Below are 25,823 nucleotides of genomic sequence, written 5' to 3'. Positions count from 1 at the left end.
CGTCAAGCCATTTGTTTGAGGATGATAAGTAGAAGTTGTTTTGTGGATGGTGTTGGCGGCGCGTAGAACCTCAGCAACAATAGAGGAAAGAAAGACCTTGCCGCGGTCACTGAGCAGAACACGCGGAGCTCCATGGCGTAAAAATATGTTACGCAGAAAAAAATCAGCTACTTCAGTGGCTGTACCAGCGTGCAGTGAGGCGATTTCCGCGTAACGAGTGAGGTGGTCAACAGCCGTTACAATCCAACGATTTCCATTGGATGTCACGGGAAGGGGGCCGTACAAGTCTATCCCGACGACTTCGAATGGCAAAGCGGGACAAGGAAGAGGTTGGAGAAAGCCAGAAGGAGCAGTAGTGGGCCGTTTCCGCCGTTGACATAAGGCACACGAAGAAACATATTTGGCACTCGCGGATGAGAGGCCAGGCCAGGTGAACCGACTGCGTATTTTGTCGTACGTTTTGTGATAGCCGAGATGCCCAGCAGCAGGATCATCGTGGAATGTCTCAAGAACCTGACGTTGTAGGCAACGTGGTATAACGGGGACCCATTTGTTTCCTTCAACGTGGTAAATATAGCGATGTAAAACACCACCGTGAAGCTTGAATTGTTTCAGTTGTCGGCGAAGTCGGGCGTTTGGAGGAGTGGATGTACCTTCTAAGCGTGCTATTATGGAGCGGCAGTAAGGGTCAACGCGTTGATGCGACACAAGGGTAGAAGGGCGGCCGGATCTTAGCCAACTGAGACCTGCGATGGGTAATGCTGCGGTGGAAATTGGTGACGGTGGGCTATTACGGTTGGGTAGAGGGCTGCGAGAGAGAGCATCAGCATCTTGGTGCTTCTTACCAGACCTGTAGACGACATCAAAGTTGTGCTCTTGTATACGAAGCACCCAGCGGCCAAGACGACCTGATAAGTTCTTTAGCGACGAAAGCCAGCACAATGCGTTGTGGTCGGTGACGACTGTGATGGACGAAATTTTTGTACCGCCCATACAACAGCAATGCACTCTTGTTCGGTTATTGTATAATTTTTCTCGGCTGCAGTCAAAGCACGACTGGCGTAAGCGATGACACGTTCGCGTGCGGTGTTGTCACGCTGCAGTAGAACGGCACCGAGACCATGACCACTGGCGTCAGTGTGAAGAATTGTGGGTGTACCTTAATCGAAATGACATAGTACCGGGTCGGATGTCAGGGCTTGCTTCAACGCCAGGAAAGCCTTTTCACAGTCTTCAGACCAGACGAATGCTGTGTTACTTGCGAGCAGTTGATGGAGCGGAGAGGCAAGTCTTGCGAAATTGCGTATGAAGCGCCGAAAGTAGGATGCCAACCCGAGAAAACTGCGCAGGTCTTTTTGACGCAACGGACGGGGAAACTCGAGGACGGCGGCAAGCTTTTCAGGATCCGGTCGAATACCGTCTTTGCTGACTAAGTGCCCTAGAACCTTGATCGTCTTGCTTGCGAAGGTGCATTTTTTCGTATTCAGCTGTAAACCAGCTTTTGCAAGGCAACCTAGGACTTCTTCGAGACGTTGTAGATGTTGCGAAAAGGTAGACGAAAACACTATGATGTCGTCTAGGTAGCATAAGCAGGTTTTTCACTTCAGGCCACGCAGTACGCTGTCGATCATACGTTCGAAGGTAGCAGGCGCGTTACAAAGTCCGAAAGGCATTACGTTAAATTCATATAGCCCATCTGGGGTGGTAAAAGCCGTCTTCTCTTTGTCAGATTCGGACACTGGTATTTGCCAGTAGCCCGATCGCCGGTCTAGGCTCGAAAAGTACTCTGCGCCATGCAACGAATCTAGTGCGTCATCAATTCGTGGGAGAGGGTAAACATCTTTGCGCGTTATTTTGTTCAGTGCCCGGTAATCAACGCAAAAACGTACCGTTCCGTCTTTTTTTTGCACCAACACAACCGGCGAAGACCACGGACTCGAGGAAGGACGTATGATATTTCGTCGAAGCATGTCTGATACGTTTTCCTCGATTATCTTCCTTTCTGCGAGAGACACGCGGTATGGGCGCCGGTGAATTATTCGGGAGCCGTCAGTCTGAATTCGGTGAGTCGCAGAAGTTGTCATACCAAGGACAGCGGAATGAACGTCAAACATAGGGCGATGTGTGTTCAATAAATTCAGCGATTCTTGACTCTGGGCTGCTGTCAAATCAGGGCTTATCGTCACCGATAGAGGAGTGGGTGAGTTGAGTGGCGGCGTGCTTGGCTCTGGTAGGTCTTCTTGACTTGGAAGGGCAACAATTGCAACGGGATGCGGGTCAATAGCGCATGTGACTGTTGATCCACAGGGCAACAATAAGGGTTCGGGGGTCTGATTTAACGCAGTAATAAAAGGAGACCCTTCAGAAAAACGAACAAGGCCTGGAATGATCAGAATGCCTCGATGTACCGTGTGGCCATAAGGTAGTAGAAGCACGTCACCATCCACAATGTTGCTGCAATCAACGCTAATTACTTCTTCTCGGGATGGCCAAAGAACATAATCTGAAGTGGTGACGAGACGAATGCGCTTTCGGGTTCCGATACAGAAGAGTCGGTGGGATTGAGGTGGATGAGGCGCTGACGACAAGATATAGAAGCGCGTGCAGACGACAGAAAATCCCACCCCAAAATGAGTTCGTGGGTGCACTCACGGAGAACTGCAACAGCAATATGATGACGAATACCGTCTATGAAAAGCGAACTGTACACTGGGCGAGTGGACGACAAATGGCGTTCGTCGCAGCACGGAGAGACGGGCCCGAGTAAGGTGTTGTTACTTTGCGGAGACGGGAGCAAAGGTCAGAGCGAATAATGGAAATAGCAGCGCCAGTATCCACTAGAGCTTCGACGCGTATACCTTCGACTAACACTGTTAACTAGTTCGATGGTCTGTCTGGAGGAACTGCTGGCTGTCCGGTGGATGCAGTTTCCCCTCCTAAAACTGCATTGGGGCGTTTTCCGAGTGGGCATTCAGAACATTAGAGGCGGGTCGCAGAGGCGACACGGAACGGCGATTGGGAGAAGGTTAGCGGCGGCGAGACTCACGGGAGTTCACAGGCAGACCACTACTGTAAGCTGGAGAGGGCGAACGCTGAAAAGAAGACCGGTAAGGCGTGCGCTGGTAGTTCGTGAGTGCACTGAAGCGTCCGCGTTCCTCTGGAGCGTAGCCACGTTGCTCGTCCTGTTGACGCCTTCGGCAAAAGCGAGATATATGACCCCTATAGCCGCAATAATAACAGATTGGGCGTTGAGGACGCGGCATGGCGTAATACGGCTGTGGGCGCATCGGTGGTGACACTGACGCCACAGGTACATAGCCACCTGGTGTAGGCACTGGGATAGTGGTGGGTGCTGAGAGCGCCGCGACTTCTGCGTACGTTGGTACCTGACGAGGTCTGGATTCGGCGGAACAAGGTGAATGTGACGCAGATGCAATCTATTGCCTAATGATGTCCCGCAAGTTGGTTGGAGCTGAGGCTAAAGTAGACGGTGGGGCGCAGGAAGAGCAGCGCCCATGAAGCTCCTCACGAACGATGTCGCGGACCAGGGCACGGATGTCGAAGGCCGCAGGAAGACGAATGTCCGAGGAATCATGGCAAAGACGAAGAGACTGAAGTTCTTCTACTCTCTGGCAAATGGTGACGACATCTTGAGTCGTGGTGGGGTTTTGCGACGCAAGGGCGTTGAATGCGATGGTATTTATGCCTTTGATAATATGGCGTATTTGTTCGCTTTGAGGCATAGCTGAATTTACACGCTTGCACAAGGCAAGAACATCCTCAATGTACGATGTGTATGATTCACCCGCCAGCTGAATGCGTTCAGCAAGCTGCTTTGTTGCTGCTTCGGCGCGAACACTGGGGGAACCGAAAATCTGACGGAGCTGCCGTGCGAATGTGTCCCAGTCGGGAAGATCTTAGAGGTGGTTCCAAAACCAGGTTTTGGCGACATCAGTTAGGTAGAAAGGGACCGTACGCAACTTTTGTAGAGTATCCCACCTGTTCAACTCGCTGACGAGGTCGTAGGTGTGTAGCCATTCTTCAACGTCATCCCCTTTGAGACCCGAGAATACTGGCGGATCACGCTGGTGGCTGTGGATGGCCAGGGTCGACGGCGGAGGCTGCACTGGGCTGGTGGTGTTGGATGGACCAGGATTGTCTTGCACTGCCATGGCAGGTGGTAGTAGACGACGACCCGAGCGGAGCTCCAGTAGCAACGTGCGAGAGGACTTGGGGATCGAGAAGCACCGTCCACCACTTATGAGGAAGAGCTTTATTCGAGGCGAGCTCGAGCTGGCACACACTGATGATGATATCTACAGATGAGGAAATTATACAAATGATGATGACACGTCCAATTGATAAAGAAGAGTCGGTGACTGCGCTCACAATATACACAATTTGCCATTGGTAATGCGCATATCTCAGGTGGTGCTTCAGTGCAACAGATATTTGACTGTGACCTGGAAGATGGCGCAAAGGGCAACAAGTAGTAAAGTGTCTTTAACAGGTATACTAGAAGGCCCCCTAACAGGCAGCTTTTTAAGTTATACCACTTACGGAACCCCCCCCCCCCCCCCTCCATAGGCCCCAAGTATCAAATTGCGAATGTTCCATTGGCTTAAATGGCGGTTGTGTCCTGATTGTATCGCCATCTGTGGACCATAAAAGCAACTAAAAAACGCTTCATATAACGTTGCGGAGCCGGGAGCGCTGCGCCATGCTACCGAACAACATGGCATCCCATTGTACAGTAACGTTTTCCTGCGTTTATAGCTGCTCCATGATGACGCGACAATCTGCAAGCCTCCGCGGAATGAGTCATTGGTATGTATAGGTTTCGAGACGCAGTTTTGTCAGTGATGCGACTAAAAAACTCTGCTTTGAGCAAACAGCACTGCCACACCACGTTTCATAGTGCGCATTATTGAATATAGGAGCCAGAGGACATCCCTATTTTTTCTTTTCTAGCGGAAAAGCGACAAGCGAATCTATAGGCTAGCGATTAGGAAGAAGATATGAACATGGTTCGATGACGCTATCGCGTTCTATTTTTGACAGCGAATCTGAACATTCCTCCGAGTTTTTCTACGCAGTATTCTAATTTAGTGCCAAATATTTGGAAAAATGGATTTGAAAAAAATTAATCCGTCCAGATTTACCGCACCCTTGTGGTGTTCCCCTTGAAGCATAAGTATTATTAGCTTGAGGCTTGTAATTTAAAAAGCTTGTCTTACGTGGGTAGCTGATTAACAGCAATTGATGGCGCGTCAAGTCATGAGCGCAGCCTCTTAAGGTACTCCAACACGTCTGCTCTGCATACCGATGTAACGTAACCACGTTGCTGCTTAATCACCAAGTGGCCGGAAAGGTATATGGCCTATGTGGAGGAATAACAAAGGAAATCAGCATGCGACGTACTGATAACATAGACGTGTCATCTAAACTTCGTCTCCCACTATGTTGGAAAACCAGCATGCTGGTACTCCAGCATGGTAGTCTCAGTGACTTCATTGCAAGCCATCTGTATACGCGTTTTGCTTGCCTTTGAAGGTCTCCGTGTTAATGTTCTTGGCTTCCAGCGTCCAGTTAAAGTTGATCCTAGGTAGAGAAAGAAAAATAACGTGCGTTCGTCAGAACTAGGAGGAGGAGGAATAAATGAGGAAGGACAGGGAAGGAGATTCGCAACTGGGGTACAGTTGTAACTGGGGTACGCAACTGGGGTACGCAACTGGGGTACGCAACTGGGGTACGCAACTGGGGCATCCATTCTTTTGACAAATACTGGCCCCCCTTTTAAAGACGATAGTCTGTTTCGGGATTTTTCAACGCGAAACATTTCTTTTGTCTTTTGGTGTCTGTCCAACAATTCAGCCACGCAGCGGAAGTGTAAGCCGGTGCTAAAAGCCCGCCCATCTTGATCTGGTGGCTGCGTTCGTACTTGTGTACATTGTCAATCAAAAAGCAAATATTACGCATTTTTTAGGCACAACATGAATATATAAGCGTTAAAGAGTGCGTCTTTTTGTTTAGAAAGTGCATAGATACGCAATTCCGAAGACCGGAGTGCTTATTCCTCTGCGCTGGTAATCCCATATTATTAACGAAAAAGCGGTGGGTTCCTACGTTTCGCTAAAAATTCAGGACCTTTATCTTGAACTACCCGGAAATGCCACCTACCAGTGGATCTGAGTTTTAAAAAAGCTTTCGCTTCTTCACATTACTGCCAGGTGGCGTCCATATCTCACGTAGCGCTTCCGGACAGAAGATTATCACACGTAGACGTCGTTTGCGGTAAGGCACGTAGATACGGGGCCCATCTTTTTTGTTACAGTGAGAGTTATCAGATGGCGTAGTTGATTTCGGTGGCGTAGTGTTCCGCCGCCGTCGGTGTCCGTAACCATCATTGCGCGCAATGAGACAAAGCTATCCAGGGTCTAAAGGGATTTGAGTCCACGCCCTAAGCGTGGCAGTCGAGCGTTCTACAATGTAGCTGTATGCCGATGCTTGAAAATTAATCTCAAAAGGACCCTGTACAGTCATGATGTCGGGGAAAATATCAAGTTAACTGATGATTATGGCGTAATAGATGGGTAAATTGACAACCGACGGCCACACAATGCAAAAATGCGTAACGAATAAGTGATTTAAGGCTTCCCGCCCATTACACACTGATTAGCCACATTTTTGTCGTCAGCAGCAACAACAACAACAAAATACATATGTCTCACAGATCTGCAGCGATACCTCGTGGAGACGCTAGTTACTGCTACGCATGTGGGGAGAGGTACCTCGTGGTACCGCTTGCCAGATGGCCACTTTCCCATGTGTTCCTGAAACAGTGTGGCTTGCAAACTTATGGCTCCCTCTGTACGTAGATACTGTTAGTAATGGGGCCAGTGGCATACGCAGGGCTCCCCATTTGGTGGCCAAGTTTCCATGCAGAGCCGTTTGGCAGAGTCCGAAAGAGGTAAGCATTGTCAGGGATGCAAAAGAAATTAAAAGGAAGAAACGACATGCTTCTCACAAAGTCTATCTTCTCACCCCTCGATCTTCGGGAGTAAAGGTGGGGAGAAAACCGTTCCCAGAATGCAACACTTTCGGCTTCATTCTCATCAAAAACCAGCATGACTGATTGAATAACTGATTGAAGTCCAACTGATTAATGCTCTGGGAAAAATTTTACAGCCCCCTCGAAATTATAGGAGGAGTGGCAGCACCCCTACCCCCCTGTGCGCACTACACTGACTGACACCCCAGAGTGCTAGATGCCCCAAACTCTTGCGCCCTTATGTACTCTGGCTTGTTGACAAAAAGCCTTAATAAGAGCACAAATGAACGTAGCATCCTGTGCGTTTAGTCCTAAAAACATCGGAGTCCTGGTACTAATATCATCATCAGCAGCAACCTAGGCTTCTCCTATGTTTTACCTGTCAACCCGGACCTTGGTGTTCGGGTACTAACATCATCATCAGCAGTAGCCTAACTTCACCCAACCATGGCGAAGGCCTCACTGATGCTCAGCCAGTCAACCCGGACCTCGGCATTCCTGTACTAACACCATCATCAGCAGTAGCCTAACTACGCCCAAATATAGCATAGGTCTGCCCGATGTTTTGCCAGTCAACCCAGACCTCGTTGTCCCTGTACTGATACCATCATCAGCGGTAGCCTAACTACGCCACACTATGTCAAAGGCCTCTCCGACGTTCTGCCAGTCAAGCCGGACCTCGGTGTCCCTGTACTAATACCATCATCAGCAGTAGCCTAACTACGCCCATATATAGCAAAAACCTCTCCGATGTTTCACCAGTCAACCCGGACCTCGGTGTCCCGGCACTCATACCATCGACAGCAGTAGCGTAAAGCCCAACTATGGCACAGGTCTCTCTGATGTTCAGCCACGCTACCTGTACCTACGCTGGCTGCAGCCACGTAACTTCAGCAGGCTTCTTTATCTCACCTATCCACCTAGCTTTAGGCTTTGCCTTTTCTCGCTTGCCTGCTTTTGGAATCTAGTTTCTTATTCTGAAAGACCAGTAATTATCCTATTAGAGAGCACTTTATACATTCTAATGAAACTCGTTGTTCATCAGTGGCCTCGCGTTGGCTTACTTGGTGAACACGTCCTTCACCGTGGCCACAGTTAGGCCAATGTCGGCGATGCCGAGTTGCTTGGATGAACGCTCCAGTGTCTCGAACAAGGCCGGGAAGCTAGTGCGGTCGAGCGTGCCCAGCCTGATGGTCACTGCGCTTTGTCCGTCCCAGTGCACGTGAGCGCCTGGGATGACGTTCCTAATGACTGCGAAAGCACCCTCTAGGTTGAATAGGCGAGGCTCCTTAACGAGAGTAATCGTGTATCCGACACCTGCAATGCATAGACACACAAACTTCGGTCAGGATATACACATGTCTCTACCCGTTTAGTCGTGCTGATGATACTTTAAACCTTTCTACCTTAAATGAAAATTATGGACCTCGAAAATTGTGGACACTGAAGTTTGGCATTTTAGCGGCCTTTCAACCACCCAACTCGAAGTCTCGCTGGGAATCAGCGAAAGGTCCACAGAGGAGATGCAATTGTTTCGTAGAACTTGTGGTGCTCCCGAGGCTCACAGAGGTGTCTGGCATTGTGCATTAAGACGGCATTCTGAACTCGATGCGTGCTAAGTTAGGTGGTTTAAAGGCTCCTTGGAAGGAGATCACGGACCTCAGAAAGATTAGAGAAAGAATGCGACTGACAGCCAATTATATGGCACCTGTTTTCTTTAGTTCAACAGAAAGCTTACCAGTGAAAGGGTCTAATCATGAAACGGTTAGGCACATACTATCACTAGAATAAACTGGTGCTGACAGTCAGTGCTTGTTTCTTGGTATCGTTTTGCTGCATCATCTTATTTTGCAATGTCCTGCGAGGGATCTTTACCTAACGTCCGGACTAACCATACCTCAGCTATTGTCCATGATGAGTCATTAGTGAACACATTGCGCAGAGCTATGATCGATTTCGGCAAAGAAGTTGGGGTGGGGGTCCCTTATTTTGTAATAGTTACCGCATGCTTTCTTGAGAAATGTCGTCGAACCACTACAGATGACCGTTCCGGTGGACATGATGATGATCTGGTCAGCCACGGCGTCCCCTCGGACATGTCGTGAGAGAACAGGAGCGTAGTCTCCCCCCCCAATCTTCTGCAGTACGTCCCAGATTTTTCGGCTAGTAACGGGGTCCATTCCCGAGGTAGGCTCGTCAAGCATGAGAAGCTGTCATCGAAAAATGCTATATTTAGTGACCAACGTTCCACGTATCCAATTACCTGTGTAAGATAAATAGCATTATCACTATCAGCCTCACTATGCCCACGCAAGCCCTGATGTAAGCGTAGTGTTTCCCCAATCAACCCAATCGTCTACTGCATGGTTCTTCCCAGATTTCATAATCTCATTTGCCCACCTAATTTCCTGCATCTATTTACGCGCTTGCCTTCAATTGAAATTCAGACAGTTACTCTTAATGATTGGTGGTAATATTGCCTTCACGCCACGTGCCCTGCTCACTCTGATGTCCCTAGCACCCTTTTGTTCCTTCGCCCATTCCGCTCTATTTAGGATGACTAGCAGTTAACGATGCCAATGAGAGTATTGCGGTTGTTATTATTAGTTAGACAACTTGCCGTGGACAGAGACCATACCTTCGACTTTAGAATAGCGCGTCCGAAGCTTATACCAACTGAGATACCACTGTGGCTATCCCTCGTCCACATTATAGGGAATATGTGTGCATTGAACGTGGGAGCGTCAGTCAGCGCTGCTAGTAGCCATGACGGCGAGTGTGGAACACGCTTTTCTGCCTGTTTGAAGTCCCTTAGCACGCTATCTTATCACGGGCTGGCTGCTGAACAATAATTTTTTGCAGACTACCTGAAAGCAATAAGTCTGCAAGAACAAGACCCCCGATCGTTATGAACGAAGGATAGTAGAATTTTTAAGGTTTCGTTTGTTTGTTAGACACAATAATAATGAAAAATAACAGTTAATAATGCAAAAACAAAGTATAGGAGATGTTATTCATATGTAATGTAATGTAAATGTCAAGAAATAGAAGTGACCAAAAAGATAACCTGCACTGGGCAGGAACCGAACCTGCGACCTGTTCATTCCATTCTTTCCATGGCTTGTTCCGTCGTCTTTGATTTAAGTTGAACCTATTGGTAAGTCAGCCAGCTAAGTTTTACCTCATAGGTTATTACCGGATGGGTACGAGTACGGCCACCTGTCTGTGCAGCAATGTACAGTTTCGTGATTCACAGACAACCTTCCGCATTTGGAGAAACACAATTTTGCAATACGCCGTCAGCCGTCGTTATTGAAAAGCAATTGTACAACGCACAGTTCACCACGCACATTCGACACGTCCGATGCAGACTTCACGTAACTACTATCTATTTTGCCAGCCATGTGTTAAGCGAAATGAGATATATAGGTGGCCGCTGCCTTGTAAGCTGTTCATGTACCCGTTTGCCATGGGTACGTGTCAAACAACAACAAACAACTTTTCCACGAACAGTTGCATTACCTTGGGCTGCGAGGCGATGGCGATAGCCAGGCTCAGTATGCGCAATGTTCCGCTGGAAACCTCCACGGGCATCTTGTCCTTGGCGCCGTCGAGGTCCATCTTCCTCAGCACGCTTGCCGTGGCCTGTTGCACGTCACTGCTGTAGCCACTCCTCAGCTGCAGTTTTGCAAAAAATAGTGGTGACATCACTTCAACTAACGACTTCGCATGAATGAACAAAAAAAAATGAAAATGTTCTGAACTGAAGAGAAAAACAACGGATGTTATTCAAGACATTCTGAATTATTTCCTTGGGTCCCTTCAAGCTCACTGAAGTTAGAGTTCATTGTATTATTTGAGATCGTTTGTAAAGTGTCAGCACTCCTACTCAATACATAGCATATTAGTTACATATTAGTTACATATTAGTTACAAAACAGGGCTCATTTTGGTTAAACGCGCTTTTAACTGTACAGTGACTGACTGTACACGCGCACATCTGCGCTCTGTGTGTGTGGGGTGTCCAGTCCATCTCTGCAGCGCGTTTACCCAAGATGCTACACCAACTAGCCCCTGTATATGCACTTGGGGTTCATTTAATTCGGACCCTGCTTAGCTGAATCCCTGTCCCACACACAAAAAAACAGTCCTATTGCTGAAGAGACAACCAGTGGTTAGTTATAAAAGTGAAACGGCCATCAAGCAATAGGAAACACTGCAGAGGACGGCAGCTCATTAGATGAAGTGACATAATTAAAAAGTTTGCAGCAACAAAATAGAATCGGCTGGCACAAGATAGCGTGAGTCATAGATGTCGGAAGAGGTCTTCATCCCGTAATTATCTTCAAGTAGAGTGAAGGTAAATTGTTATGATTATATGATGACTACGGGGATGACAACGAGCTGGTCTGCAGACTAGTTGTGATTCTTCACGCTTGTTTCGCGGAAATGCTATCACGTATCGACCTAACTCGATTGTGGTGCCTGAGAAGAACGTAGGTTTCCGCAGTGCAGTTGGATATGGCTGGTTCTGACGGACCGCATGAGTGGGCAAAAGACACTAGATGAACCATTCTCAGCCCCCCTCGTGTGTCGGCCCCTGGCCACTGCTGAAGCGTCGTGTGTCTCGCTCGGAGGCAGAAGAGCATGAATCAGTCGAGCGCCGACGCGCTACAGACACGCGAGTGGGCACGAGAACCACGTGAAGCCGCTGGTACAGAACGTGCAGCTGCAGCCACTGGCTTCGATCTTCACAGTAGTGGAAGCTAGGGCTCTCAATTAACAAATATGAAAGCTTTATATGCCTCATCAAATACGAAAGATGAACTTCGCCATGAACACGGGTGACGCAGGAAGTCATGCGATGACGTCACCCTATTTACTGGGGCAAGGTCACCGCATGTAGTCAAGACTTCTTCATGCTGTCACATATCTTCGATATTTTTTGACGTTTTACAAAGATGTAAGAACATGTCGTTGTCGCTCATCTTTTAGCCACATTGCGCGAAACAAACAAGGACGAAGTAAGGAGTACACACGGACAAGCGCAATTTAACCAGATTTGTCTTCTGATAATGAGTATTTTTTCGTCGTCATTTCCATGACGGAAGTACGGCATTGAAATCTTGGTAGACCATGGTATAAAACATTCCCCGTGATTCAATTGCGCTCGTCCGGGTGTACTCCTTTCGTCCGTGTTTGTTTCGCGCAAAGTGGGTGAAGAATTATTTCCTTCCAACTACGCCGATTAGCAGTTTTACTCAAGTTTATTGTCGCTCGGTCGTCGAGGGGCCTATCCCAAACGTATGGAAGGTGTAGAAAGCTTCTTGGTATGGGGTAACCAATAAAGACGATGGAAGAAAAAAAAAACCTTCAGCTTTGGAGACGTCTTAGTGCAGTGCGTGTGCGACATGGAAGCGTTTTGTCTATTGTTTTTGTTGAAGTCTCGCATGCCACACTTACCGCGGCAAAGTAGAGGGCGTTTTCTCCGCACGTTAGGTCGTCGAAGAAGAGATCAGTCTGCTGGCTTAGCGCGACCGCGCTGTGCACCATCTCACGCTCGGCGTATACGTCGTGACCGCACACAACAACTGTCCCGCTCGTCGGTCCACCTAGCGTGCCTATAAGGAAAGCAGGAATTCCTTTTAAAGCGATCAAATCGAGACAGCTACGAATTAGTGTTGCGAAGACCGAGGAAACAGTGGAGCTGGATTGCTTCTCTCCCCCTCCTCACTTTCACTTCTCTTTCCCTCCCCCTCGCTGTATCGTGCTACGCATGGCCATGAAATGCTTTATCCTCTCCATCCTGTCTTTCCGTCCTCCATACCCTCATATCACGCCTTCTCACAAATTAACTGAAATTATTCACTTTCCTTCATCTTCGCCTTACTTACTAAGCGTAATTGTGCTATCAGCTGCTGAATTCCCTTTCCTGTGGTGCATAACTGCCCAGTTTTTTTTATGGTGATCCTGGAGGGTTGCGAGCCTTCCCCGCAGGGGATCGTTCAGTGTCACCGTAAGCTACCGTAAACGCTGGAGATCATTCGGCGTTACCGTAAGTTACCGTAACCACTGGGGATCGTTTGGTGTTGCCGTAAGTTACCTTAAGCAGTGGGGATCATTTGGTGTTACCGCAAGTCACCCATTACACTGCCCACTCGCGCATGCAAATGAGTCTCCACCACCGGTAGAACATGAGCAGGATTCGGGGAAGGGTGTATGTAGCGTCATCTACAGTGGGCCACAGCGGTGGCCTGCCGTGACTGAATGAAAAATAGGTGAACAAATCATATGTGACGAAAAAAGCTAGTTATTAGAAATAACTCAGCTCCCTACGCTGTGGCTCAGTTCGTCCTCTGTAGTAGCCACCCCTTACTTTTCACAATGTTCACTAGATGGCGCGGCGTTGTTGCAGTAAGAATTAAGAAGATTGGAAATTAAACAACATGGCATAGGTAGACTTGCTTTGGGAGCACACGGGAATACCCGAAATCAAGGGGTACAGGGAGACATGGGATGGAAATCATTTTAGTGCAGGGAAGCTAGCAGCAATATAGAATTTGATGAGCGATTGAGAAAAATGGGAGTGGAGCGTTGGGCTAGGAAAGTTTTCAGTTACATGAAGAATGTCGATACTAAATGGAGGAAAGGAACTCGAAAATGGTTAAGCAAGTATTTAGACAAAAGCCGGTCTAAAAGGCACAGCCGGGTCCGTCCGTCCGTCCGTCCGTCCGTCCGTCCATCCATCCATCCATCCATCCACACGTGAAGCTACCACTAGATGGCGTGGACACGTGTTGCGCGTGGTTCAGTTTGATAGGAATTTGTTATAATACCAAGTCATGAGGAAACAACGGTTAAGAAGAAGGTGATGGTAACAGAGAGTGACATATGGAAGATTGGAATGCCTACGAACTTCATCACTGGGTACCTACCAAACTTTCAAGCAGGAAATTGCAAAAGAAAAGATCTACTGTGATTCTCGGTGTAGTTCTTTGCTGTTCGAGGCCAGAACAGGAGTATTGCGGACCAAGACGTACCGAGCCAAATACAAAGGCACAGACACGGCATGTAGTGCGTGTGGAGAGGAGGAGGAAACGGCGAAACATTTGATAATGTTCTGTAAAGGGCTCCACCCTATTGTCCAAGATAATGGCGCGGAATTCTTTAAAGCGTTGGGGTTTGGGAAAAGTGAAGGCAAATAAGACTTTAAACGGGTAGAAATAACCAGGAGGAGGCTAACTGATTGGTGGCTACAATCAAGGCGCGAGTCGAATTCAATTCGCAAACACACAGTGATAGTACTTAACTTTATGGCTAGGTGGCGTGAGCCAACACCCGATCTAAAGGGCACATCCATCCATCCACACGTGACTCCACCACTAGATTACGTGGACGCGCGTTGCGTGTGGTTTAGCTTGATAGTAATTAGATAGGATGGCGCACAGACAGACAGATGGACGAATGGACGGACGGACAGACAGTCAGACCGACCGACGGATGGGCAGATGAACAGACGGACATACATACATACAGACGGACAGACGAACACCTGCGTGCTTCGCCGCAAATGTCGTCGTAAAACGATTGACTTCTGTTGGCCTTTTTTCATACAAAGCGTCGTGTTTTCAGCGCAGCCTAAGAAAGACTAGGATCTTTATAATTAAGTATTTGTGTGTTTTCAAGTAAAAGCACACAACTCTCAATACTTACTTCATAATGTGGCACGTTAAATATGTGTAATATTTGCTTTTTGAGAGACTGTTTTCAAATGTATGAACACAGCACCAATTCCAGATAGCTTGGCGTTCAGTAAGTGCCTAAACCTTAGCCTGAATCATGAAGACAGACAAACAGAAAACTTGTGTTGCGCTTCTTACATAGCAAGTTCGGTGTCAGTAGTGCTAAGGAGGGGTCTAGGTCGTGAGAACGAGAACTAAACCACGTTTTGGAAGATGATTGAAATATATTCTCAACACGTACCGTGTCCATGGACTGTCAGTAACATGTATATTATGGATGTTGATAATCATACGCATGTAGATTGCTCCTACAGGAGTAACTATATATACTCGCGTACAATGTTTATTGGCAATGAAGGGAAGCCTATGGAGCCAAAGAAGGCGTGTGCCCCAGCTGAATAATATACTCGCACGTCTGAATATATTTCGCACGTCTGAAAACGTCACACACTTTGCGTGGACCTCAGTTAAAATGGCGTCTTCTTCTTTATAGGCGGTTGCTCGTCGCCCTCTAGCTATTCCGACGACTCGCCAAAGAATCTGGTGGAAAATTTCACTCATAATGGCTGCCTAGACGTGGCAAAGTGCATGCGAAGTTGTCTTTCGAACACGGCCGTCATTCGAAACGCGAGCCGAACCGAACTTCTTCGCGTAGGAGTGGTATATAGCTCCGCCCCCGTACCTTTCTCTTGATTGCCAAGGAAACTTGTCCGCTAGTATAACTGCTGAGCCTTCCCACTACCAACTGGTCGCTAGATTTCCCGTTTCGAACGAACCATGGTCAGTGATTCAAGGCGAATGTATGCAGGAGTTTCCCGCGATCATATTGGTTCGCTCGAGTCGCGGACACTTCGAACCTCCCAAGTTCTTAAGTTAAGTTGCTTTTTGCGTTTCTCCGAGTCGCATACTGCGTCTCCAGATATGCGGGCTGTAGCCGCTCACCTTTGTGGGGTTTCTTGCCCGAACTATGGGACGCACGTCTGACGGCATCTCTTCGAAGCGGTAAGGATCTCTGTGTAGAGGCTTCGCTTCGATGTTCATTCGAGCTTGCTCTCCCTTCCAGTAGCTTGGCTGCAAAATGCGAATCGACAACAGGAGCATGTAAAGACGAGCCAGTTTGCAGAAACTTATTTCACGAGATTTGACATCAAGCATCTGATTATGACTATATAATGTCTCATTCAGCTGGCCGTGTTTGTGCGCTGCGTAGTAGTCTGGCTGATTGGCATTGGGTGATCATAACTCATTCGACTGGTTATTTTCGAGCACGGTGCTCCAGGTCAGAGTGCTCTCCGGGCAACAAAAGAACGAACACTCACTATTACTGCATAACTACGAATTTTCCTGCGTAGCCTTAAGGGGCTGGGGAATACGAAACCTTCTAGAGACCCAAAAGGCACGGGTTTCATTTCGGGCCACCACTGTCGCACTCCAAAAGGGGCGAAATGCCAGAGGCGTGAGTACTTTTAGGTACACTTTAAATTATGCTCAGTGGCTCATACCAATTAGTCAGTCAACTAACTTTATTCGGGTCCTAAGGAACTACAGTACGCGGGTGGTTTGTACCGCCCTAAGTTGTTCACGGAGATCACCGCTTTTGGAGGCTTCCTCTCATTCTTCTTGTTTGTAAAGGAGGCATTTGGTAACGCCAAACATTGCCAGAGAATGTCAGCTAACGAGCACTGTATACTATTCGCGGCACTCAGGGCAGTGTGGATTGATGTCCGGGGCAAATCGACTAAGCCTTCCTTTCGACGGGAACGATACGTTTGTTACATTCTCAGAGTGAAATATTAAGGTCTAGTCAGCTTTGGGTGTGAAAGCGGGAATTTACTGCGCCCAAGCTGACAGTGTTTGACCAAATTTGCCAAAGTTTTTCAAAAATATCATATTTTGGAGCCCTCCAATACAGTGTGTCCAGTAATCACATCGTTGTTTTGGCACGTAAACTCCCAGAAGTTACATTAATGAACATTGTGGGCCCCATAATGTGGCGACCAACGTTAAAGAGGCTAGCGGGAACTCCCTGGATCTAGTGTGTTCAAAGCGTCTATGGTTGTGCCATTGCATGCTCACCATGAGGAGAAATAACAAACTAGGTGGGCTGTCCGTGCACCAAGGCAGTATCTGCGGCAGGTACCACGTCAGGAACATGATGCTCACGTTGGAGATGAACATGAGCAGCCAGAGTTCCAGTATGGTGATGTTGTTGTCCATCACATGGCTGGTGACCACGGACCAATCAGCACCTCCTGGTATAGCACAAAGATGACATGCGAATCTCCCCGTTCAGTGGCTACTTTCGCCCCCTGTTCTAGTAGTAGTTGTTCTTCAAGGAACGCAAAAAGGAGCTAATTTTTTTCTCCCGATTATGGTGACACGGTTATGCTCCTTGTTGGCGAGGGAGTAAGACATTAAAGGAATACTAGAAAGACGAAGAATGGGGAGTACTCGTCGTACAGAAGTGAGAGAAAGAATGTAAATAGAAGAGATAGGATAGATGGGTGACCAGGTTGAAGGTGTCCGAAGACGGGGAACTGATCGGCGAGAGCTACACGGCACCAGGAGACCGCGGGAGGTGGGCAGATTCGGCAAGAAATACAATGGAATCGGAGGTCGCGGACGACACAACCAATCAGCATCCTGTCCACACTGATCTTCGTAGTGCCGGCACAGTGGTCACGTCAAAAGAATTAAGGTGCTGAGGATGAAGAAAGGTGCATGGGAGAGGAGGATAAACTGGCACTGCCTATGTCCACAATCACCGTATGCACATCTGACGGCCATCTTGCGAGGAGGAACAGGAGGTAATTGACGCTGTCTGAGGTTGCAGGTCAAACGCACGTACGAAGTCGTTCTCTGGGTTTGTACCGGGACAACTGGAGATATCTTTTTTAGAATCTAGTATCTGAGCGATCTTTTTGCTAGGCGACTGCAATGCCTTTTATCTTGCGTACTTTCTTTGTGTTATCCTTGCGGTCACGAATGACCGCGAGGTCACGTGACCTCGGTCACGAATGGCGAGTCCGCTATCAGTGCAGCTTAGCATTCTTGACAGTAAAGTGATGAAAGCCCCCCCCCCCCCTTTTTTTTTCAAGAAGAAAAAACGTGGGCCAGCCAGATGAGGATAATTGTTTACTGGCAGAAATAGAATCAAATCGGAATAAAATCGAAGGATGTGCCTCAAGGTAATGGCTGTATTGGATAGTTATGATAACGGATCATAGGTTAATTTATCATAAAGACCAACTCACCATCAGGATAATCAGTGAAGCTTAATTGAATGAGTTCACTTAAACAGCAAACGCTTTTCTTGTGAGCAGCTGGCATCGTTGCGGCACCTGGCGGAGCATATCTCAACCACACACTTATTTCTGCGTGGCCTCTGGGATTCGTTTCGGCAGTTTGATGATTGAGGAATGCACAATAGAACAAAAACGTCGATGTGCAGGTGCCCTTACCAGACACCGAAATCAAGGATAACGGTCGGCTCCAATCTGTTTCGTTAAGGATCTGCGCTCCATGTACGTGTCTCATTCATGTGTGTAAATAGCTTGGAATGGAATGCATCCCTATTGAAACGATCCGTATGCGATGTCCAATAATTCCGCATGTTTCCGTAAGAATACATATGTTTACTATATATTTTTCATTTATTTCCGCAACCTAAATATTTAGGTTGCGGTAGGTATACGCTGCAATGAGAAGAGCGCTCACCTTCGTAATCTTGTGCGAGAAACATAATCATCATGACCGAGACGAGTCCAGATTGGGGGAGAAAGCCTGCAAGGAGCTTGCTTCTTCTGGTCGTGGTCAGGTACTGGGGCACCGTTACGATGCCGAGACTGACCGTTGCCGGGGCCACTAATATGAGTCCCACGAACAGGAGCATCCTCACCCAACCTGAAGAGCATGGTTCAGGAAGTATGCGCACATTTAGGCACAACGTAAAGTGGTAGAACCTGCCCGACATGGTTATTAACAGAAACAATAAAACCTACAACATAAAACTAGAACCTGCAAAACATGAGTCTGAAACTACGCACGCGCAGTGTATACGACACCGCCGACACCGGATTTGTGAGTAGGTGCGACTATAAAATGTTTCACATTTAAAAGTTAAATAAGTGTGAGTATCAGTGATGTGAGAGAGGAGTTGAGATGACGCTACTGCATCATAAGTTAAGCTTGCCTATACTCCACTTTGGAAGCCTAGCACACTGCATGGTTAGAACGCCAGGGCTCATTTGCCCGCGAACGTAAGTGTCACTGAAGGAGCACAGATCTCTAGAGGCGCTCAGAAGCTGCGTCCGTCCCGTCTACGTCTACTCTCAGACGTAGTTGGGCGTCCGTAGCAGCTCGTCGGACGCAGGCATGCCGTAGGAAATGGCTGGCAGGCTGCGTCCACAGAGCTGTTGGGGACGTTCAACTAAATCGGTCGTGTGTCTCATCCACGGTGTAAGAAAATGGTCTCATCGATGAGCGGCTCAACAGACGCCCCAAATGGTCGCGTGTTCGATCTCAATACACAGCGATACACAGCTCCTCACCTCAATTAGATTGAGGTGAGGAGCTAGACGTCAGTGTACCCGGGTGATCTCGGTGTATGTTACACAACACAAGGTGGTCCAAATTCCCGGAACCCTGCACTATGCTGTGCCTCACAGCCATATCGTGGTCCTGGCACGTAGAACCCCAAATAATATTATAAAAGCTCATTTAATCACACATTCTGCAGACTGTGAATTCATTACTGTGAAGTCTGAACCAGATAAGGACTACAGCTATTTAAAAATGGCACAAAAATCACTGATGCACCCATTATCAGGCCTGCGCTGGCATACACTTATGCCAATAAGTGGTGGAAAAAAAGTTTGTATGGTTGTTACAGAGAAGCTGCATTACCCTTATGCCCTCTGCCGCCGCCGCCGTCGTAGAAGCAGTAGCAGTAGTAGTAGTAGGGGGTAGTAGACATTATGCAGGTGAATAAATAAATAAAGCTAAATGAGGATATTTGAAATGATTGTGATTTCCTTACATAGAAGGTATATGCTATATAGAAAAGCTATCTGCACTTCCGTTAACTGCAATAATTAGATAGATCCGTTAATGGTAATAAATCCAGGTGAAGCAAGGCAATTTGCATATTTGTTAATTATATTACTTGGAGTCTTGCATGAATCGTCAAAACAAAGGCAAGGCACCTGGGCGTGTACAACAGGCTCACGTAGACAACGGGGAGCAAGCACTGGGTGGTAAATCACGTGACGCTGTATATAGGCGTTCGCTGAAACGCCATTACCCGATCCCGCAGCTCACGTTATCTCGCTACGCCCAATCAAGTGTAAGCGCACGTAATTAAAATCTAGTGGCCGATTCACTATCCCGCGTCATCTCGCCAGCCAATCACATACGCTCGCGCGCTAACAGCTTCGCTGTTACGGTTTTCACGGTGTCGAAGGGAGAGAGACGTAAACTTTATTGATTTCCGGCAGATCGCTGGGCTGGGCTCCCACCTGGGAGCTAAAACATGACAACGTATCTAACTTGTCAAAACAAAGTCAGTAGGTATCTTCCACGAGTGTTACTAGTACATGGTTACGGTACTAATCAATTATCACCCTCAGATATAAAGTATAAGCTAAGATGCGGACTTCTTGATTTTTCTTTCGACGGCGTTCGTTTTCGTGTCTGAATACATGGTGAGCGTGGCGTAGAGGTGGAAACTCTTCGTGCGTCACCTTTTGGAAACACCGACGACACGAAGACCCTTACCATCGATTGGCCGACGGCGTAGAGCAGGAAAGACACGATCACCATAAACGGGCTTATGCCGTTCGCGTACGCCGTCACGTCCTTGGTGAGTTGGACGCTGTACAATGTCGTACTCACCATGGCGCACTCAACGAGGTAGAACGCCAACGACGTAAAAAAAATGGCCCGCCGCAAACTGGACCGCCGTCAGCCCCGTCAGAGCCTGCTTTTCCTATACAGCGGAAAACGGAAGGAGGATGCAGGCCAATCGCAATGAACGCACTTAGTAACTCCGCCCCGTTATGTAGTGAACATAGAGTGCCTCACAATCAAGACGTAAATACAAACTGCGCGGTCAAATGCGGTTAAACCAGGCTAGGTTTAGCTCGCTTTGGTTGAGAATCAGACCGTTGGTTTGCTGTTATTTAACTTTATTTAGTGCGTTCATTTAGGCAATAACGACGGGAATTCTACATGCATTCACTATTCGCCTCGATATAGCCAACGAACTAAAATGCAAGACAACACACACGCATATACACGGCTCGGCGCTCTCGGCAGGAACGTGCTGCGAAGAATGGATGCGATGAGCGTCCCCTTTTATAAAATGGTGGGGAAATGTGTGCCACGAGTATCGAAGGAAAAACAAGCAGAAAACTTTTTTCTTTTATGTTTGTATAGTGCCTATTTACTTCGATTAAGTAAACCTTCTTATAAGCAAGAAAAAAATAGAAATTCACGGTCCATGTCTCTGCCTCTTCAGGCAGAATGACCTCTTTATCCCCACTATTTCTGCCCTTGATCTTTATTTTTCAACCGCAAATACTTTAACCGTCTCTCATTTGCTTATATCGCAGACGTGCTCTGCTTTCCACGGTTGTCCCTAAAACCCAAAGCCTCATGTGGGCTTCTACACACACGCATACTTGGGTGGATATTTCCACATTCAGTACGAGCTAACAAACTTTGGTTCTATGTTCTCATTTGCAGTTTTATATCTTTTTTGTAATGCTGTACGTTTACCATCACTACACAAGTCTGTAATGCCTTCTTCGTCTGTTCTTATCAGTTTGTCACCGATTCCACCAGTTATTAGACAATAATCAATGCTCGATAGCCTGTGTCTGACTTCCCACGTGATTTGCCCCTCACACTTAGGCCCCGCGTTAACTATCTCAAGAACATGTAGCTCGCAACGATGTAGCAGAATTTAGGAGACCCTTAAGCTTCACCTTCAAGAGTTGAACGCGATAGCAACATTCTGTTTCTAGTATGTGCTTCAAAGACCTATGTATGAAATCTTTTCGAACGTGATGTGCACTCACTACGTGTTCTTGATGGTGCAGTAGCGTGTGTGCCTTTTGTAGTGGGTGACTGGCTTTAAACTATGAAGTAATTATGATAATCCTATGTTTTGAAGCCCCGTGGCAATGTATGTTTTTACCACGCATTATAAACGGCAGTATTTCATGTTGTATTGTGAAGCATGTATACAAGATTCGTGCGTTTTAAAGCATGAAAGTAACTTTCCCTGCAGTTTCAAGCAGAGAAAGTTGTTTTCACTGTATTCACATGCAGAGGCACGGCTGTGTGGTAGAACACTCGTTTGCCAGGCAAACAACCCTGGTTTGATCCCTACTCAGACCCAAACGGGCCGGTTTCAATCCCCATTAGGACCCAGAATTTCTTTATTAGCATATTTCTTGATTCTTCAGTCCCGCAATTATGACAATTTTTCGCTCACAGCCAATGACACCGACAACGAAGCCGACGCCAAAATTTCTGTGGAACGAGCTTTTTAACGCTATCGAGTTAATAACTTACCATTTATGGCTGAATTTCCGTCAATGTCATGCATGTGAGCACTCATGTCCCTTAATGCGATTGTTTGGGCTCCATGACCAAATTGTTTGACATCGGTGTGTTTGCAATTCAATATCTCGAGATTATTTTCTCTGCAGACATTCCCCGTCCACAAGTAAGCTATAACTGGCCACGTTTTCTTTCCCCCTAATTGTGCCCGAAACCCAGAGGTGGTTTAAACACGTTTGCTGCATTCTATCCCATTTGGCTTTGCTTTGAATTCAGCAAAGGATGCAGCAAATGGGATGCAGCCAGCACCTCTGGCAGAGGCGACATGAAAGAATAACCATGAACCCAGTGATTCGCTCAGAATGTCTTCCGTTTACCGTGGCTGACCTTTCAGTGCACACTTGGTTGACTGGTGGTTGTACATTACTGTCATCTTCGGGTTGGAACGTCTACTCTGACTACTCCATGTTAGCTCTCGACATTCGACTTTTGGTGGAGTGCGCCAAGTTTGACTACTTCACTCGATTAGACAGCCCAAAATACTTCCCTTGAAACTGCAGCCTTGTGGAAAGGGTACTACACCACCACAAAGGCAGTAAATGTATATTATTACTCTGTTATAAAGAGAGTGAGTTCGCATGACTGCCCTGTAAGTGCAGCTATGTACCCGACAGCAAGGCGCCCACACTCTACCCTCTTCTCTGACCGGAGTAATGTGTACCCTTCTGCAGAAGAGTCCTCTGTTGAGTTGCTGGACAGCTGATTGCAAAATGTTGAAAAATGTGTAATGGTTTACTATCTCTAATATTCTGTTTCTCATATTACTTACGGCCAGGCCAGTGGAAAGCTCGTATCCGATGGCATTGAGTCTTCGTGTGGCCGTGATGGTGAACGCCATGAACATCGTGATGACGAATTCGGGCCGGTAAGAGTTGGTCATCTTGCTGAACACCCAGCCGGAAAGGTCTTCAACGACAATCTGCGAAAGTTTATCCCGTCCTTCTCTTACTTTGTGTCGAACAACCACCACTGCAACATGTATTAACATGCCTAAGTATAATGGAAGGCATAAAAGTTCCGTTGAGTAATGAAAGAGTTAACCCGTCGCTAGCGGCAGATAGGAAGGTAAGGTGATAACGAACCTCATGGGGCTCGGAACTGAATCGATCCCCCGAGCAATCTATAACGCAGCAGAAGAGCAGGATGCCACCTGGTTTATCTACACTGTTCACCACATTGAGCAGCTGTTTAGAAAACCGTTTATCCCGGACTGGCTCAACTTCCTACCTTTGCTTCACTGCTATTGCTTTTCACTGGACAGCTGTTGTGTAATTGTCACGAAATAAAGGTGGGGCATTTCAACTCGTACAGTTTATGGATTTTAGTTACATGAAATACGTTTTTAAAGAAGTGGATAAAACTTTTGAAACAAACGGTCAACAGAAGCTTGCTCACCTTCACATCCTCGTACTCATCCTCAGTCGATAGGGAATACATCCTCTGCAACTTCAGACGCGCTTGTTCGATGGCGTACATGTAACTCGTGGAAAATCCTGAAAAATGAAAGCCAGTATTGATTAAGCCTGTGGGCACGCTACGACTACACTAGACGGTACTTTGCTGCACGCATTGGCCTAATCAACACGAAATCACTCGGTACGTGTTATGATCTGTACAGTTATTCTTATCAATTATCTCATTCATAAAATTTAATAACTGATTATGTTTTCAGCTGACGCAGATCAACTGTTTTAGCCAATCATTGTGACAGAAAGCGCTTAAGATTGCAGTTTTTACCGGTAGCACCAAAGTCGTCCTCACCGAAGGGCCTGTAGATTGTGTACGTGAGGCTTCTGGCGTGGGCGTGGCTCTTGCCAACTTCGGGCGTCTGCAGGGCCGCGCACATCAGATGCACCGACGCCTTCTGACTGACGGCGATCTCGGCGCAGTCTTTGGAGACGTCGCTCACTAGGCTGGCATTGAGAGCGGTGGACGGTTCTGTCAAAACGATTGTCGAGAAAAAAGAACGAGAGAAAAAAACCCTTAACACAAAAAATTGAGGTGTTCTATACCGCAGCCCACAAAGATTTCAGAGGCGTATTTTCATCGCGGAAATGGCGTCGAAAAAAACGCATATGACCAAATGGCACTATAAAGAAGAAGAGTTCTGTGACCTTGAGTCACAACAAAGACTGCTCTGTCCGCGACAACATGTGCTGGGCACGATATCCAGTGCGTCATGCTCACAATCTGGAGGCTCTACAAACGCGGCTTTTATATTTCACTCTTTCCCCTCGTGGATGGCATTTTGCGCAAAAAATGGCGCACACTACAACTGAACTTTATTTCCAGAAAAATCATAGCATATCCATGGAGTGAATGATGATGAGTGGGACGAAGCGCCCGTCAGCCCGTCTGTGCTCCCGTCTGTCCATTCGTTCTTGCTTCCGGCCGTCCGTGAGTCCATCCATCCGTCCGTGCGTCCGTTCGAGCGTCCATCTAGTTAACACTCTAAGTAGCGCCATCTCCCATCTCGCTTGCCCTGTGGCACATACCCGCTATAGAGCGGGTAAGTGCCACCGGTAGTTGGTTGCTACTACTAGACACATCGGAGGATGTACAGACCCACGTCTTAAGGAGCTTTGCCCCTAAAACACACGTACAAGCAGTTTTCTAACCACTGTCCCCCTTTGTGCAAATGGGTCACACCAACGGATAGTTTACACGTATCTTCATGGTCAGCGCTTCATAACATACTGGTTAACCAACATGGCGACCTTGATGACTTAAACGCAGCAGCATAATCACATCGCGTTTAACCTGTTTCAATATGATTACAATGCAGCCAGAATGTCATTGGCCACTGAACGCCAATAACAAGAGGACTTGAAAGTGACGTGACGTTAACATTACCACGTGACGTGAAAAACCTTGCGGGTGCAATGCGGTGCACAAATACGGCGGTTTAAGTGACGTCAACGCAAGCCATCTATACACGCGCATACATATGCCACACCTGTTTGGTTTTCCGTCACGTCGCTAGCGGAGTACAAAGCGACCACGGCTTCCAGCAGCTTCCTGTTGTAAATCGTATCGGGTCCGAACACCACGTGCGTCGGACGCCTCGACACGAGTAGCGAGTCAAGCTCGGTGGCGTTGGGACTGGTGTCCAGCAGCACGGGAGTGTGCCGTTGGAGCACCGCCCCGAAAGACAGGAGCACGAAGGCCAGCTCGAGCGCGGTGGCAACGTAGAGCCGTCGTATGGCCTGCACCAGCAGCGATCGCCAGAGGAACGTGACCACGTTGTGACTCATGTCGCGTTCGTCCCCGCCACTGTAGTTCGCTCGACACTCGCAGGGAGGCGCTCCAGTCGCGGTTGTGGCTCCACTCTGCGCCGCGTTGTAAGTGGCGCTTCCGGCTGTTTTTTTTTTTTTTTTTTTTTTGCCTCCGTTGGTGCTTGTACC

At 47.6% G+C, this 25,823-nt stretch overlaps 2 protein-coding genes across 2 annotated transcripts in view; both read right to left on the bottom strand.

Annotated features, from left to right (window-relative positions):
- LOC142767734 (phospholipid-transporting ATPase ABCA3-like) overlaps positions 1–18,685 on the bottom strand; it is a 20,617-nt gene extending 1,932 nt beyond the window's left edge. Inside the window, exons 1-7 of the mRNA XM_075869955.1 lie at positions 18,511–18,685; positions 16,890–17,045; positions 15,736–15,864; positions 12,515–12,672; positions 10,574–10,729; positions 9,054–9,261; positions 8,116–8,368 (exon numbers count right to left, since the gene is read on the bottom strand). Of these exons, the coding sequence (XP_075726070.1) occupies positions 8,116–8,368; positions 9,054–9,261; positions 10,574–10,729; positions 12,515–12,672; positions 15,736–15,864; positions 16,890–17,045; positions 18,511–18,685 (1,235 nt within the window). The remainder of the gene's footprint in view (positions 1–8,115; positions 8,369–9,053; positions 9,262–10,573; positions 10,730–12,514; positions 12,673–15,735; positions 15,865–16,889; positions 17,046–18,510) is intronic.
- Positions 18,579–25,823, bottom strand: LOC142767398 (uncharacterized). The gene is made up of 5 exons (XM_075868967.1): positions 25,376–25,823; positions 24,181–24,357; positions 23,815–23,912; positions 23,189–23,338; positions 18,579–18,696 (listed from the first exon to the last, which is right to left on the bottom strand). Exons 1-5 carry the CDS (start codon positions 25,671–25,673, stop codon positions 18,688–18,690), a joined length of 732 nt encoding a protein of 243 aa, XP_075725082.1. The 5' UTR covers positions 25,674–25,823; the 3' UTR covers positions 18,579–18,687.

This window comes from Rhipicephalus microplus, chromosome 7 (genome assembly GCF_043290135.1).
Source record: "Rhipicephalus microplus isolate Deutch F79 chromosome 7, USDA_Rmic, whole genome shotgun sequence".
In the NCBI taxonomy this organism is placed as follows: domain Eukaryota; kingdom Metazoa; phylum Arthropoda; class Arachnida; order Ixodida; family Ixodidae; genus Rhipicephalus; species Rhipicephalus microplus.
The sequence above is the reverse complement of the archived record's forward strand: the minus strand, read 5'-3'. Positions and strand labels throughout refer to the sequence as shown.